The sequence below is a fragment of the Eumetopias jubatus genome, unplaced genomic scaffold, assembly GCF_037043125.1.
Source record: "Eumetopias jubatus isolate StellerSeaLion01/CBP00866 unplaced genomic scaffold, mEumJub1_p1.0 scaffold_1, whole genome shotgun sequence".
In the NCBI taxonomy this organism is placed as follows: domain Eukaryota; kingdom Metazoa; phylum Chordata; class Mammalia; order Carnivora; family Otariidae; genus Eumetopias; species Eumetopias jubatus.
The window spans coordinates 2,876,844-2,892,999 of record NW_028274807.1 but is presented as its reverse complement, the minus strand read 5'-3'; the positions used below and the strand labels follow the sequence as shown (position 1 = coordinate 2,892,999).

Here is a 16,156-nt window from a genome sequence, read left to right as displayed (position 1 = left end):
GCCTTTGCTCAGTCACATCTGAAATGTCCCCTTGCCAAGTAAGGTAACCTCCGCAGGTTTGGGGCCATCCTCGGGGGGGACCCACTTTAGCCCTCTGCGTCCTGGGGGTGTGAGGTACCCGGGTCCTCACACAGTCACCCGTCTCTGAGGCTCTGCATGGAAGAGCCAGCGGAGGACCACGCATGGCTGTCAAACCTCAACCATCGGGAGGATTCCTGGTTCGGGCTTCCCCTGGGGGGGTTGGGAAGGCCGGCCTGGAGACCACACCACCTCGGGCTTTCCCAGACTGGGTGCCCAGAAAAGAGCCTAGCCTAGCCCCACTCTTGAGCACAGTAGTATGGGGGGCGGGGGTGCCATCCCAGGCTGGCAGGTGAGGACAGGAAAAGGGACCAGGCAGGGAGAGCGAGAGAAGATGCCCGACAGGGTGTGACCTAGCTGGCCGGGCGGCCTGCCGGGCTTCCAGGTCTCCCGTCTTCTCCAATGGGTCGAAGTCCACCCCACAGGGGCGGGCGCCCCTGGGCTTTGGAGGTGTGCTGCCTCGCCCCAGGGTGGGTGTGGGTCCCACCGGGCTGGACATCGGTACCAGAGCTGCCGCAGCGGAGGCCAGGGCAGGTTGGGATGGACGGGCTGGGGACGCCTGGGGCCTGCAGAGGTGGGCCGGGTACGGTACAGTGACAGGAAGCCCTGAATCAGATGAGGAGTCCCCTCCTCCATCATGTGGTCACTTGCCAACCACCTGCCTGCCAGCCGCTGCCAACTCTGTGCTCGGGGCCCCCGTGCAGTGGGGGTGCCAGCTGGAAGGCCATGTACCCGGTAGGCCCCCAGTTCCTGCACAGGGCGGGCACCTGTTTGCATTCCCAGCCCCCACTGGGGGGTCACAGGGTTCCGGACGTTTGCCAGGGCAGCAGGACGGAGACGGCCTCAGCACGGTTTCACTCTGCTCTTCTCTCATGAAGACTGTTACATGGAGGGGCGCCTGGGGGGCTCGTCGGTGAAGCATCTGCCCGCCGTCTCGGGCCATGATCCCGGGCTCCTGGGATCGAGCCCCACATCGGGCTCCCTGCTGCTCCCTTTCCCTCTCCCTCTGTGGGCTCCCTCTCTCTCTCTCTCAAATCAATCAATCTCTTAAAAAAGTGCTACGTGGGCATTTTAATAATTGTTGTGATTGTGTTCAGGTCTTTGATTATTTTACAATAGGATTTTTCATCCTTTTCTCCCCACTTTTAAGAGTTCTTTATACATTAGCAGTATCAACCCTTAATCAGTTACAATTACGTTCTCCAAGTCTGTAATTGGGGTTGTAGATCAAAAGCCTTTGTCTAGCCTGGACTATAGAGGAATTCACACGTTCCTCTAGAATTCTCATTTTCTTCTAGCCCTTGTCTGCTGGAGCCATGTGCCTGCTTTTGCAAGGACAGAAAATGCATGAATGCCACTTCCAAGCAGCTCAGTGAGAGCCTCCTAGGCACCCCACCTGGTGGTGACAGATTACCCACACCGATGATTGTGTCCAGTGCGTGAGTGACATCAGTTACTTGTTCCTCTGTCTCTAGGCCGACGTGCACCTGATCCCATCTGAGTCAGCTGACTGTGCTTTCCGCTGGCGCCGTGTTCTGGGAGCAGCTAGCGACAGGGTGTGGTGGGGTCTGCTCCTCTGAGCTGGTGGGGAAGCCGGGGGCCCCCTGGAGGGGCAGAACCAGGGCTGGCAGAGTGCGCCGACCTGTCCGGCCCGGGGCGGGGGGGGGGGGGGATGCAGGTTAAAGCTTTGGGAAAAGTGACATTCGCGGAGAATTCTGGGCGGAGGAGAGAGGAAGCTCACCTGAGGGCAGCTGGGAAAGGCGCCCGCCTGCTGGCCCAGGGGGGGCTCGTTCCCACCTGGGGAGCTTGAGCACTGGGGTCTGTGACGCTCAGCAGTGGGCTGGGTCCCTTTTGCAGTCTTCTTGGCCCTGGAGAAACAGATGGTACTCCCAGGGGTGAATGGAGGAGGGCTCAGTGAGGGGCCATTCCAGGCGTTCGAGGGGCCATGGTTGGGGAGGGGTGCGTCACCAGCCTGGCACGAAGGGCTACCTGGTGGTAAGTTGCAGAACTAGAGAAAAGTCCTGTCGTAGGGAGACACGGACAGGAACCCCATGGTGGTCCCTGCACTGAGGAACCAAGGGGTAGATGGAAGAGCGTACGTCCCCCAGACCAGCTCTGGATTACTGTCCCCATGCTGAGTCGCAAAATATGCTCAGTCTTCATTTCAATGCAAAATCGCTTGACCGCCAAGAATAAGAGCCTGTTAGGAACGCTTTTTATTCTAGTTCAAGGACAGCGACGAGGACACACATAGCTCGTATTAGGGTGTTCTTCAAAGCTTCGAAGCTGTTTGCTCACCACGCTACCCTAGCGCGCTCTTCCTTCCCTCGAGATCGGGCAGCCCGATCCTGCAGCCGCGGAGCCAGCTCAACGTGCCCCGCGCCGCAGACACAAAGAGGTTTGGGAATCCGAGACCAACATGAACCCTCGGAAACAACTTTCTGCCACGACCCGAACCACACAGACACCTCCCCAAGTCCCCCCTCTCTCCCGACAACAGTAACGTTGTGCCCTTTGCTTACGAAACGGAGACACAGGGCAAACCAAGCACAGGACTGACGTCACTCACGCAGGGACCCTCTGTTGAGAACTGGAGACGTGCTATTGCCCAGGAGCTCCACTGTACCCTGAGCCCACGCAGCTCAGAGCAGAAGTTCGAGAGACTCTGCAGGTGGCCGGTGCTCAGCGAGGCCGACTGACTCTTCTGCACGCCCTCTGTTACCTGAAATGTTACAGCCTCTTGCACACACATCTGTGTATTTCTACCAGAGCGTAAGGCGGTGTGTGAATGTGTCCAAGTACCCTAGAGCTAAGGGTCTAGAATCAGATTTACCCAAATCCTTTCATTTTTATGGGGAAACTAGAGCCTAGAGACAGGATGAAGTCAAGGCATGAGTGTGGGTAGCTGTGGTTCGAACACAGGCTCCTGGAATCCTGGGTCCTCCACCACCCACTCATTGTGACCTTGGGCAACTCCCGCCCCCGGGGCGCAGCTCCGCAGGGGGAGGGCGGGGGCTGGCCAGCTGCAGCCGGCGCGTGACCCACCCCCCCACCCCCCCCCCCACCCCACCCCCACCACCCCCCCCCCCCCCCCCCCCCCCCCCCGCACAGCAGCCACGTGGCGATAAAACCACCGCATAAACACGTCCCTTCACCTCCGACGCTCCTCTATGTGATTATGGTTTCAGATCAAAGAAAACACCCAAACAAAGGAGTAAGTTCATAAAGATTTAAAAATATGTATTTAAAGAGAATATAAGCCCTCTCTAACAGTAATTAAGATCAGTGCCTGTGTTGACTTTGTCTCTCCCGCTGAAAGTCAGGAACAGAGTCGCAAAAGAGATGGTGACATCCCCCCCCCCCGCAAGTGGCCCCGTGTAGAAACGACATTTTTGATCCCAGGCACGTTCACAGAGGACAGAACCACATGGACGAGCCCTATTCAGAGTGGGAACTAGAAATACGCCAACTCGTCATGCCTGGCTTTGTTGGTCTGATAGCTGGACAAGGCCACAGGCTTGTTTTCGTGTGGAAGACTTCGAAATACTCGAAGGTGCACAAACTCATCATCGTCAACTTGAACCTGGAGAGATGGAAGGCGGTTAAGGTGAGTGAGGGGCAGGCAGGGCCTGTGACCCCACGTGCCCCTGCTGGGCCAGCCTGCATGCCAAAGGCCCTGGATAGGGGTAGGGGGATCCCTTCGGGTCATCAGCTTCCTGCTTGCCACCCTCCCGGCCACCCGCCACCCGTGGCTGACCCTCACCTTGATGAAGTAGTTCATCCCTGCGACCACCTGGCTTCTGAACTCCACAGCCTTAAATGTAGCATACTTCTTATTTTCCCGTTCTTCCAGCTGGGGTTTAACCTTGGGGAGGGGACAGAATGGAGAACCTTAGTGGCTTCGCTCCTGTGAGAGGCGCTCACACAGCCTATTTCTCATGTGAAATGCTACACACTGGATTCCTGTATTACCCTTTACAGACTTTCTGTAACCCGACTGCTCTTTAGAGTGGAGGGACGCATTAACTCTTAGCTCTCCCCATAAAGCGCAGAAAACAATTCCTTCAATCTACCGGTTTCCATGGTCCTATTTCAGTAGATCACTGGCCCTTCCTGTTCTAGGAATATCATGGGATATTTTAATATTGTCACCATTATGGGCACCCGGATGGCTCAGTCAGTGAAGCGTCCGCCTTCGCCTCAGGTCATGATACCGGGGTCCTGGGATCAAGCCCCGCATCGGGCTCCCTGCTCAGCCGGGAGTCTGCTTCTCCTTCTCCCTCTGCTGCTCCCCGCTGCTTGTGTGTGCACACACTCTCTCTCTTTAATAAATAAAATCTTTAAAAAATATATATTTTTACCATTACAGTACTATATGCAAATTTACAACCTGTTTTCAGTCTTAACACTTGAACAGTTTGTTTGAAAGGCTATACAATTTTTTACTCTTAAAATCGAGAAGTAAATCATTTTCAAAATTTTAAACTAGATTTTACATTAAATTTAAAGGTACTCTTCCATCATACAGGTGTGCCCCAATTCTCTTCACTATTTCCCTACTGTGGGCACTACTGGGCTGTTCCTGCATGTCTCCCATAACGTGGGATGCAGCAGATACAGGGCTTCGCAGTAAAAAGCACTTTGCTGCATTTTTAGAGGATTTCTTTAAGATGCAGAGCCTCTGGGCAGAAGCTGATCCTCGTCTTAAATGTCAAATAGTATTCATACTTTTGGGTCAATCCTGTTTTCCAAGGTCTTGGCCTTTTAGGAACCGAGCATCTTTACGGCATAGGAATACAGGTTTGTCTTTTTTTTTTTTTTTTAATGTCATCTAGTTTAAAAGTTCCTCCCGGGGTTGACAGTAGACACTGCAGTGTGCAGACTTCGTGAGGGAGGGACTAGGCTAGTTCCAGAGGGTTAGAGGTTTCTGTTAACACTGGCTGCAGGAGGCAGCCTTGTTCCTGGGAGGCGGGGGGGGGGGGGGGGGGGGGGGGGGGGGGGGGGAGGGGGGGCGGCGGTCACCATCCCTACACACAGTGAGTCAAAAGGCTGCCTGTGCAGCCTTCATGGAGGCGCCCTTGCTGGGGAGAACGGACAGAAGGCTGGACTCCGGGCAGCCAGGTGGGGAGAAGGCCGGCCACTGCCCGTTGTCACGGTGGCACCTGCCTGTCTCCCTGCCGCCAGTGCCTACCTGCGTCTGAACGCTCACCTGAGACCCCTCCTTCGTGCAAGCGCCATGCTAGATCTGCGCGGAACGGACTTTGCAGTGTACAAAACTAGGGGCTGGGGTGTGTGTGTTGGGGGTGTGAGTGACACCCTCAGAACAGCCCGGGGGGGCTGGGAAAGGAATCACCTCTCCCTTCACCGGCTTCGGGACTGGAGGCAGGAAAGCCCCAGGCTGCGGGCAAGGGATGGTAAGGACACCCGAACAGAGGTGGTGCAACAGGCAGCGTGGCCAGGCCTGGACCCTGCTGCAGAAGGGCAGCTCACCGACACCGGTGCCCACCGGGAGAAAGAGGGGGCTGGAGGTCAGTTAGCAGCCTTCAGGGGATCGGGCGGGGGCAGAGGACCAGGGAAGGCCCCAGGACAGGACTGGGAGGTGCTTGTCATTGATTGGCGCGGGTACAGAATGTCTTCGAAGCCGGTCAGTCCCAGGGGGCTCTTCTTGCGTGCAGCCCAGAGTGCTCCCCTAAGGAGTCAGTGCAAGCGTGCAGGAGGGGGCGTCCCTGCCTCTCTCCTCTTGGAGACCTGCCAGCAGATGGGCTGGCCGCCTCAGTTTCCCCCAGCAGCAACACCACTGCTCCAGGTCACTTTCCAATGGTCAACATTAAATGACCTTACACACGTTCAGCACTGCGCAGACAAGTGAGGAATTTCCTAGTCCCGGAAAAGCTGGAGCGGTGAGGAAGGGCTGGGCCCTCCAGCCCGCGGCTGCGGAGAAGAGCCCGGAGCCGCGGCCCAGGCGGGGCGCGCACAGCAGTGGCGGCAAATTCCTCATTTTCACAGGTCTCGTGGGGCTGAGTCACCGCCCTTCACGGCGGTCGGATGGCGGAGCCACCTGGGCCCGGCCGGGGCCGCCCGGCGCAGCGGGCCCAGGGCGGCGGCAGGGGAGGGGCGTCACAGCAGGAGCCCCGGGCCTTCTCCCCGCTCTGGACCCAGGCCTTCGCGGCCCCGACCCGCAGCCCGCCCGTCCCCCGCGCGCCGCCACCTGCTGCGGTCGTGGAGCTGGAACCCAGGAGGGCCGGCCCGGCCTCGGCGGCTGGAAGGCGCTCTGGGAGGCGACCCCAGGCCGGCACCCGCGGGCCCCGCAGCGGGGAGCCCCGTCCAGGGCCCCGCCCGCTCCCGCCTACCTGGTCGGCGATGGCCTGGGTCTCGGCCGTGGCGGGCTGCGAGGCGGTGGGCGCCCCGCACATCATGCTGGCGGCGGACGGAAGAGGAGCGACGAGCGGAGGAGGAGCGGCGGGCAGGGCTGCGCCCAGCGTCCAGGTGCCCGCTCTCCTTAAGGCTGGCGGCGGTCACGTGGCTCGGGGGCGGGGCCGGGGGCGGGGCCGGGCCGGGGGCCGGGCCGGGGGCGGGGCCGAGGGCGGGTGGGGCGGGGCCGAGGGCGGGTGGGGCGGGGCCGAGGGCGGGCGGGGCGGGGCCGAGGGCGGGCGGGGCGGGGCCCGGGCGGAGGACGGTCGCTGTCCTCTGCACTGGGCGCGCAGGGGGCCGGCAAGCACCTGGGACCCTCACTGCTCGCACCGTGTGGGGACCGGTGGTCGCGTGCTGTAGGGGCGTCCCCGCACTGTGGCTTTGGTTTCGTCTTTCTCTGGCCGGTCGGGGCGGAGTGTCCCCACTGCAGGGAACAGTTGGGGTCAGGCCCCAGGTGGGGGTGGGGGTGGGGGTGGGGGTGGGTTGTTCAGGGGACGGTCTTGGAGTCTCATCCTGTGCAGGGCTGGACGCAGCGTTGGGGTGGGGTAGGGGGCGGGCCACAGGCAAGTGGTGAGCAGGACCTGAGATAAGAGCTGCCCGAGGGCAGGGGAGAGGGGCCTGTGCCCAGCCAGGACCTGGAGGAGCTGGGCACAGGGGCAGGAGGCTGTCGTGGCATCCCAGAGGCCAGGATCAGGCCCTGCCCCGCCTCACCCCCCCATGCATTCAACCACCCTGCATCGCTCATCTGCAAGGCCTGGCCCAACACCCCACTTGTGCCAGTCACTGTGGAGGTCAGTCACCAGCATGTGACCCAGAGGGACGGTGGAGGGTGGGCCTGTGTGAACAGAGGAGACACGAAACTGCCCCGGGCGTGGGGAGGAAATGGCTCCCAAGGCTTTGGCCCGGCTGGGGGAGGTGTGGTCAGAGCGAGGCCATCTGGGAAGGGCTAGGTTAGGGCAGGATTTCGGTTAGGATTAGACAGATTCCACCACCCAGGGAAGGGACCCGCACTTTATTCAGGGCAGGGGTAAGGCCCATGCTTAGGAGCTGTCTGGACAGGACTGGTCTTTTAGAAAGGTCCAGGCCCCTGCCGCCGGCGACCCACCCATCAGTTGACGCTGGCCTCCCCTCTCACTGGGTGCTGACTCTGCAGGAGCAGGCCCACCTTTATCTGCTGGTGGGCCCAACACAGAGCCTCAGCGAGCAGATGTGTGGGGAGACGAGGCTTTCTGGTACCTGCCAGGGGCAAAGCCTGGTTAAGTTCAGGAAGGGTGGGGGAGGTCAGGGGTGGCTGAGCCATGGGGAGTTGGGAAGGGGAAACCCCACAACCCATTCACAACTGCGTGAATGTGTGAGTGAGTTGGATTTGACTCCATAAAAATGGAAAACTCCTCTATGTGGAAAACAAAGCATCAGAAAATAATTGTCAAGATGAGGAAAGGAAGGCAATTCTCTGGTCTTGTCATGTCCTGCAGCTCAGTGGGCTTTGCCCATCTCTCCCTCCTCTCATGCCTCCGCCCATCCCAGAGGGTTTAGCTCCATCTTGCAATGTGTTAAAAAGAAAACCAACAGGCCCAGAACGGAGCCACTTAGGCCAAGTCGCCAAGCCAGGACTTCATCCCTAACCTAACCACACCCTTCCCTAGTGCCACCCTCCCCCAGCAATGTAGTCCTAACCGGCCAGTGAGGAATGTTCCGGTGGCCACCAAGGAGGTACCCGGTCCCATGGGCCCTCTCCCTTCCCCCAAGGAAGAGGAGGAAATCTGGGGATAAGACCCCTGCTCCTCCCCCTGAGGGAAGGTGACCTTGCCTGAAACCATCCTTGCTTTTCTTTCTTTCTGTCTTTCTTTCTTTCTTTTTTTTTTTTTTTTTTAGATTTTTAAAATTTATTTGACAGAGAGAAAGCCAGAGAGGGAACACCAGCAGGGGGAGCGGGAGAGGGAGAAGCGGGCTTCCCGCGGAGCAGGGAGCCCGATGCGGGGCTCGATCCCAGGACCCCAGGGTCATGACCTGAGCCGAAGGCAGACGCTTAACGACTGAGCCCCCCCAGGCGCCCCTGAATTTTATTTTATAACAGATGCCTCCTCAGGTCTGATGCCTGCTGGACCCCGCTCCTCATGTGCTGACATTTTACAGATAGGAGGCTACACCCGGGGAAATAAGCAAAGCGAACCCAAAGGAGAGCAAGCAAAGCCCGCTTATTCAGAGCTGGCTGCAGCAAGGGGGCCCCCACCCGCCCTGGGGGTTGGCAGAGACTCACAGCAGACAGGGGTGGCGGACGGCTTGTCATGGAAGGAAAGGAAGACTCAGGTGTGCTCTGTGGAGTCTGTGGGTGGGATACTACAAGCTGGGCATATCCTGTGGGATTGATTTCAGGGGCGTATTCGGTTTTCTCTGGCTGTCTTGAGTTAGGAGGGGAAGAGAAGATGGCAGTCACGGCCGACTCCTGACTGGTCCACGGGTGGGGCTGCAGAGGCCTGTGGCCGCGGTCTGGTTGCCAGATGCTTCTTATAGAGGTTGTGGGTCAGAGTTCTCTGGTCCCACGTACGCGGTCTGGCCGTCGACCCTATGCGTGGTTGGTCTCTCGTGCAGCCCTCGGAAGCCAGGGTTTTCTTACTGCTGCAGGTCTGGGTCGGCACGGATGCTTGCAAGCAGCCAAAGTGAGCAGGCTCTGGAGGCCAAATGCTCGAGGGCAGATGCAGGCCTCCCTCGTACCTGCCGTGCGGCATAGGACCAGTTGCCGAACATCTCTGGCCCTCTCTGTGGGGATAATACTCAGAAGCAATCTCACAGGGGTTTGAGTTTAAGTAGTAAGTGAGTTAATCAGTGTGAAAGGTTCGGGACAGCATCCGAGCCCCAGGGCGGGCTGATAGTGTTATTACCGCGACTGCCTCTAATTCGTACACTAACTTCAATCTGTCCCGTAATTAGCATCACTTTTTCCATCCAAAGGCCCTGGAAGAGGCTAACATTTATCTCCCATTCCTTGATGCCCCGGGTTCTCATCTTGCTGGAGCCAGAGAAAAAGACCAAATATTATGTCTCCTGGAGCCACTCCAGGGCCTTGGCTGTCACTTCAGCCTGAGATCTGTGAAGTCTCTGACTTCCCGGCACGTGGGAGGCAAGGGGTTTTTTCTTAGCGTCCCAAGCTTCCTTCTTCCTCAGCAAGATGCTCAGCTCCTTTGCTTTCCTCTCTGTGCTGTTAGGCAGGTGATCCACGCGCCCGCTCCCGGAGCTAATCAGTTGGTGCTTATGTTCCCTCATGCAAAAAATTGTCATCAGAATGTGTTGCTAATTAAATTCTAGCCCAAGAAACCCTTAAAAAAAAAAAAAAGGAAAACAGAAAGAAAAGGAAAGACGGAACATTTATACAACTAAGCATTTACCGGGTACCAGTTCATCTTCACTAGCAAGGGAGGTAACAGTGAAGATAAACCCAAAACCAGGTGCCCCACACGGGCACACCAGGGTCCTGCCTCCCACATTAGGGTGCCAGTCAGGCCTGGCCACCTTCGGTTGCTGCAGACTGAGTGAACCATGGCTTTACATCTGAGCCAGGGCCCTGGAAGGGAGCCGGCACCGGCCGAGGCAGCCCTGAGCCCCTCTGGAGGGGTGGAGCGAACTGCAGAAATTGGGACAAGTCAAAGGAGCGAACAGATGCAGAATCTTAAAAGGCCCTTGCTGTAAACTAATGCAGGACAAGGGTTTCCTAAGTGAGGAAGCCTCCGCAGAATCAAAGGGAAGGAAGACCAGGATCCGGGTTGGGGGGCAGTTGACTCTCTGGGTATGCCTGGTGCACCTGCCCTGGGCACGCCAGGGGTTCTCTCTGCGTCTCCTAACGACCTGTGTCCTTGCTGGTGTCCCCAGCAGCCAGATGTGCGGCGTTGGGTCTGGTCTTCACCGTTGTATCTGTCACACAGGAGGCCCTAAATCAATATTTGATTCTCACACACGTCTGTAAATCACAAATAAAACCACAGTTGGAGCAATCAACGCCAGGAATCAGGGAAAATTCTTGGATGGAGAGAAAATTTATAAAAATTTCCATCCCAGAATTTAGAAGCCCCTCTGTGCCCAGCCCCCATCCATAACAAGGGGCCGTGTTGTTGGGGGGAAGCGCTTCTGGAAGGGCATTTCCCCATTCCCCTGCCCGCTGCTCCCCCAGCTGCTTGTTGAAATGCCAGTTTGTAGGCTTTCCTTGGAGACTCGGGTCCCCGGCGGCTCGGTGGGGCCCAGGTGCCACAGAGCTGTTCGCAGTAGCCATCTCTGAGGGTGGATGTAGGCATTTAATAACTTTGCTCCCTGTGATTTTCTGTATTTTTCCAAAGCTTTATTTAAACAACTTTTTGTTCTTAGAAAAAAGAATTGTCTTATTTTGGAATACTGCTTATTCTTGAGAAGTTAATAATACCATGGGAAAACGCTAGGTGTGTTACTGATAGCAGTTTCAAAACTGTCAATATCGTGTGACTAATATAATTACGACGTTATATTAATAAATTAATGTGTAATTAATAAAAAATCGTATGCACAGAAGAGAATGAGCAGCTATGTGCCAACTTGTTCCTTCAGACCCTGAGACTGTGTCTGGCTCCTTCCTGTAACTTTTCTTATTTCCCTAATTTTCTATAATGAAAAATTGAGAGCGTAAACATGAGGAAGAAGCCTACGTGCGCTCCGTGAGTGAACGCGTTTGAGTCCGGAGAGAAGGTCTACAGACGGCCGGCTCGGGGCTTGGGTGAGGAGGGTGAGGGCCCTGGGCGGGCCCCTGAGCAGAGTCCTGGGGAGGACGGCGGGCTCTCACACCCTCCCGGGCACCGTGGGTCGGCCTGGGCATATCCTTGGCCTTGTCTCTTACAGGCTCTGGGCAGAAGTGTAACTGCTGAGCCTCTTTGCTCACCTACAGAATGGCAAAAGTCATACCTCCCTTGCAGCATGGTTTTAGGGTTTACTAAAGGCGGGTGCAAAGTCTCATGAGATGGTGGTACTATGACTGATTTTATCTTCCTTCCCCCTTCTGTAGCGGGATCCATAGTGTCTCCCTGAAAGTCACGTGTACCCGGAACCTGAGAAGGGGACGTGAATTTGGAAATAGGGTCTTGGCAACTGTCATTAGTTAAGAGAGGTTACTAGTGGGGCGCCTGGGCGGCTCAGTTGGTTAAGCGACTGCCTTCGGCTCAGGTCATGATCCTGGAGTCCCGGGATCGAGTCCCGCATCGGGCTCCCTGCTCAGCAGGGAGTCTGCTTCTCCCTCTGACCCTCCCCCGTCTCATGCTCTCTCTCTCTATCTCATTCTATCTCTCAAATAAATAAACAAAATCTTAAAAAAAAAAAAAAAAGAGCGGTTACTAGTGGACCAGGGTGGGCCCTAAATCCAATGACCGGTACCCTTGTAAGAAAACCAGAAGACACAGCGGCTCGGGGGAGGAGGCCGCATGATGAGGGAGGCAGAGACTGCAGCAATGCAATGACAAGCCAAGGCTCGCCGGGAGCCTGGGGGAGGCAGGACGGGTCCTCCCCTAGAGTCTGCGGAGGGAGCAACACACGGGATCCACAAACAGGGATTTTTCTGCCTTCCAGAAACAAAACACAGGCAGGACCAGGGTGAGAAGTGGGCCTACATGATATTGTATGGAAATATGATGGTCCTTACTATTTGTGGAATAAATAGGCATACTTGTGTGGCTAATTTGTACCCAGTGAGCTGTTCACAACTGTCCTTCACACCGTCACCACCTGACACTGTCCTGGGTGCGGGCGGATAGACACACACAGCTTTGCCTTTGTGGGGCAGACACAATGGGGTAATGTGTGTACCAGTTGAAAAAGACACCCATTCCTCAAATTCCTGTTAGACTTTCTTTTTTTTTTTCTTTTCTAATACTTAAAACTTTTTATACCGAAATAATTTTAGGTTCCAAAGATAGTAGAGTTTCTGTAAACGTTCCCTAAATGTTGGCACTGTACATGAGCAGAAACAGCAGTTTTCAGAAGCAGGAAATAAGCCTGGCTTTACAACAGATGAACTGACCCACAGCACTGACTCATTCACCATTGTCCCGGTAAAGTCGTCTTTCTGGCCCAGGCTCCTGCTACACTGCTGTGCTGTCAGTTTCTCAGTCTTTGTCTTTCAGGATCTTGATCCTTTTAAAGAGTATAGATCACCTTTTTTGAGGACTGATTCTCTTTGGGGCTATTTCCTCATGATCAGGTTGAGTTTTATCGTAAAGGAATGTGGGGAGCCAGGGGCATTGACGGGCATCTCAAGGACTAGACGGTTTTCCTTCAGCTGACTCATTCACAAAGCAGGTGCACGATGCGTGGGTAGCGGGGCCATAAGTCAGGCTTTTGGTTCAAACAGAGTTTATGTACAGTCATGCTGACTTAGACAGAAATCTAAACTGGCTCCCCTTGTCTATCAGGCCTTTAGAGGGTTGTTGTTGTTGTTTTTCTAACCACAGTGATGCTGTGTCCTTTCAGTGCATCTTATTGAGGGTACCTGGTATCCATGTGTCTTCTCCCAGGTAATACTGACTTCCATCTTGAATAAAGTGGTGTCTGCCAGGTTTTCTCCACTGTAGAGTTACTACTTCCCTATTGTAACCAATAAGTACCTTTGAGACTCTGCAAATATACTTCCTATCATACTTTTGCCACTAATTTTAGTATCCGTTGCTGGTTCTTGCCTGCAATGCACAGCAGACTTTGAAAAGTTTCCTAAAGAGGGATAATTTCACATTCAGAATAGAGCACATTCATTCATTCATTCATTCATTCATTCATTTTTTAAAGATTTTATTTGACAGCGAGAGAGACACAGCGAGAGAGGGAACACAAGCAGGGGGAGAGGGAGAGGGAGAAGGAGGCTTCCCGCTGAGCAGGGAGCCTGATGCTGTGCTCGATCCCAGGACCCCGGGATCCTGACCTGAGCCGAAGGTAGATGCTGAATGACTGAGCCACGCAGGCGCCCTATTCATTTATTTTTAAAAAGATTTATTTTGAGAGGGAAAAAGAGAGAGAGTGTGCCCACAAGTGCAAGCAAGCATGGGGGAAGGAGCAAAGTGAGAGAGAGAATCTCAAGCAGACTCCCCACTGAGTGTGGAGCCTGACACGGAGGCTCAATCTCACAACCCTGAGATCATGACCTGAGCCGAAAGAGTCAGACGCCCAACTGACTGAGCCACCCAGGCGCCCTGCACATTTATTTTTTAGGTACACTGGATATGATGCAAATCTTTCATTAGCTGGCAGCATCCAATAGCTGTTTATACCATAAAGCCTATTTTTAAAGTAGATGTTGGTGCATTTTGTTATTTTGGTGAAATTTCATGTCACAAATTCACTATGTGTTTAAAATTGCTCTTTTCTTAGGCTTGGTTGTCTTCCATCTTCTTTTTCCTGTTTTAGGACTGTTCCCAGCCATCACGCTGCACTTTGTATAGCGCACGAGTGTGTCTCTTCATTGCCCGACCTTGTCTTGTTCACGTCACTATTTTATAGATGGCACCTAAACAGTTGGTGGAAGAGTTCATTCTGATTCTAAAACGAGTTTCTAGGGGGCGCCTGAGTGGCTCAGTCGGTTAAGTGTCTGCCCTCCGCTCAGGTCATGATCCCGGGGTCCTGGGATCGAGCCCCGCGTTGGGCTCCCTGCTCAGCGGGGAGTCTGCTTCTCTCTCCCTCTGCCCCCCACCCGCTTGTGCTCTGTCAAATAAATAAATAAAATCTTAAAAATAAAACCAGTTTGTAAAATGTTCAACTTTTTGTCATGAAAATCTCCAAACACAGAGAAAGTTGGAAAAACAGGACAACACTTGTGCTCCTGCCACTTGAGTCAACCTTTGCTAACATTTTGCCACATTTGCTTATCTACGAGTGATTACTGAGTTAACTTCCGGACATCCTGACACTTCACTATCACCACTTTGTAGTTATTTCCTAAAGGTAAGAACATTTTGCAACATCCGGTACTGGCAGACTACCGGCCGTGGGCCAGATCCATAACGTCACCTGGTTTTGTTTTGTTTTGAAGTAAGCTCTATGCCCAACATGGGGCTCAAACTCACGCCCCCAAGATCGACCGTCGAATGTTCCGACTGAGCCAGCCAGGCGCCCCACATACCACCTGGTTTTGAAAATAAAGTTTTATTGGTACACAGCCATGCTCATCCTTCACGTCTTGTCTGAGGCTGCTCTTGCCCCACAGCGGTCGTTTGGCCCGTAATTCTGGAAATACTATCTTACCTATAGAAAAGAGTTGACCTAAAACCTGACTGCTCTCCTTACAACCTCATGCTCATAAGGTTGGCTGGTGTCTGAGAATGTGGATGTCAAGAGGGTTCCTGCCACGATGTGATAAGAGCGCCTCTCTGGGCCAAAACCATTTTTACCAGGTAAAATGGGTTTATTCAGGAATAGCAGAGAATTGTAATTGGAAACAAGCAAGCTACTGAAAAAACCACAGGCTAGTCCGACAAAGGAGAAAAACTCTGTTTTATGGGGAAGAAGGAGGAAGTTGGAAGAGTTTGTTTTGACCAGAAGTCCGTTGGAGAAAAGCATGAGTTCGTGGTGATGATGGCTTCTCATTAGCTACATTGCAGAGGTGGCCGATCTCTTGTAGGAGATGCAGGATGCATCTTTCTCTGTTGGGACCCTCACTGGTGATTCTCTCCTGTGGAGGATTCTTCTGCATCTGTGATTGAAAATTCTTCCTGTAATTGTGGTTGAGTGGTGGGGATCCCCCTTCTAGCTTCCCAACTCCCCTTGGTGAGGTTTCCCTTGGTTAATTTTCACAGTCTTGTGATGAACACCCACTCTCCTCCCTCTGGGAGTCTGGAATTTTGGTACGAGCCAGGCAGAGGGTTCCCATGTGATCAGCCCCTGGTAGAAGCCTGGCACTGATCTCTGACCAGCTCCCTGCTAGATAACATCTCACAGCTCTTTGCTGTGAATTAAGCAAATTCTGTGTGACCCCACCAGGAGAAGCTTCTGGAAGCTTCCTCCTCGACTCACTCAGCAAGCCTTTTCCCTGTGCTGATTTTGCTTTGTATCCTCTTGCCTTAATAAATCACAGTCGGGAGTCCTCCTAGCAAATCAGGGAACCTGGGGGGTAGTCATGGGGTCCCTGGACACATAGCCCTTTATAGAAAAATTCTGCTGAACCTCATTCTACATAAACACCGTCACGCCCTAGAAAAGAAACAATTATCCTGTACCATAATCTACACATGGTCTGTATGAAAGTTTTCTCAATTATTTCCAAAATGACTTTTTAGCTTTTTCTTTAAACCAGGGTCCAATCAAGATTTGTACGTTTCACTCCCTCCTCTTACACGTATTCATCCATTCAGTCCTTGTTTATGACACTAGCTTTGTGAAGACATCAGGACAGCTGTCTTGCAAACTGTCCTGGACCCGAGTTCGTGGTTTTCTCACGCACTGTGGGTAGCCCTCCTCTACATCCTGAAAGCAGGGGTGCAGACCTAGAGGCTGCGCGAGGTTCAGGCTTATCTGCCCCACAAGTGATGCTGGTGTTAGCCAGCGCTCTTGCTCCAGTAGATGCCAACTGTTACGTCTTGTCGCACTTTCTTGAGACATCGACAATGACCAGACCGTTGTAAACACCTGACCGGAAAAGCCCGGGGAGCAACAGAATATGCCTAGAAGCCCA

At 54.3% G+C, this 16,156-nt stretch overlaps 1 protein-coding gene and 2 long non-coding RNA genes across 4 annotated transcripts; 1 reads left to right on the top strand and 2 right to left on the bottom strand.

Moving 5' to 3' along the window:
* Positions 1-1,134: 1,134 nt before the first annotated feature.
* LOC148164954 (uncharacterized) lies at positions 1,135-3,109 on the bottom strand. 2 transcript variants are annotated; one of them, XR_015768274.1, is made up of 2 exons: positions 1,820-3,109; positions 1,135-1,720 (listed from the first exon to the last, which is right to left on the bottom strand). It is a non-coding gene; the product is annotated as an uncharacterized LOC148164954 (long non-coding RNA). The 2 variants fall into 2 exon arrangements; XR_015768275.1 differs by having other exon boundaries at positions 1,135-1,682.
* Positions 3,110-3,185: 76 nt separating this feature from the next.
* LOC148164953 (uncharacterized) lies at positions 3,186-5,040 on the top strand. Its single transcript, XR_015768271.1, has 3 exons — positions 3,186-3,292; positions 3,398-3,685; positions 4,201-5,040. It is a non-coding gene; the product is annotated as an uncharacterized LOC148164953 (long non-coding RNA).
* On the bottom strand, positions 3,302-6,583 carry CSTB (cystatin B). The gene is made up of 3 exons (XM_088023729.1): positions 6,429-6,583; positions 3,842-3,943; positions 3,302-3,661 (listed from the first exon to the last, which is right to left on the bottom strand). Exons 1-3 carry the CDS (start codon positions 6,492-6,494, stop codon positions 3,533-3,535), a joined length of 297 nt encoding a protein of 98 aa, XP_087879855.1. The 5' UTR covers positions 6,495-6,583; the 3' UTR covers positions 3,302-3,532.
* Between the last annotated feature and the right edge of the window lie 9,573 nt (positions 6,584-16,156).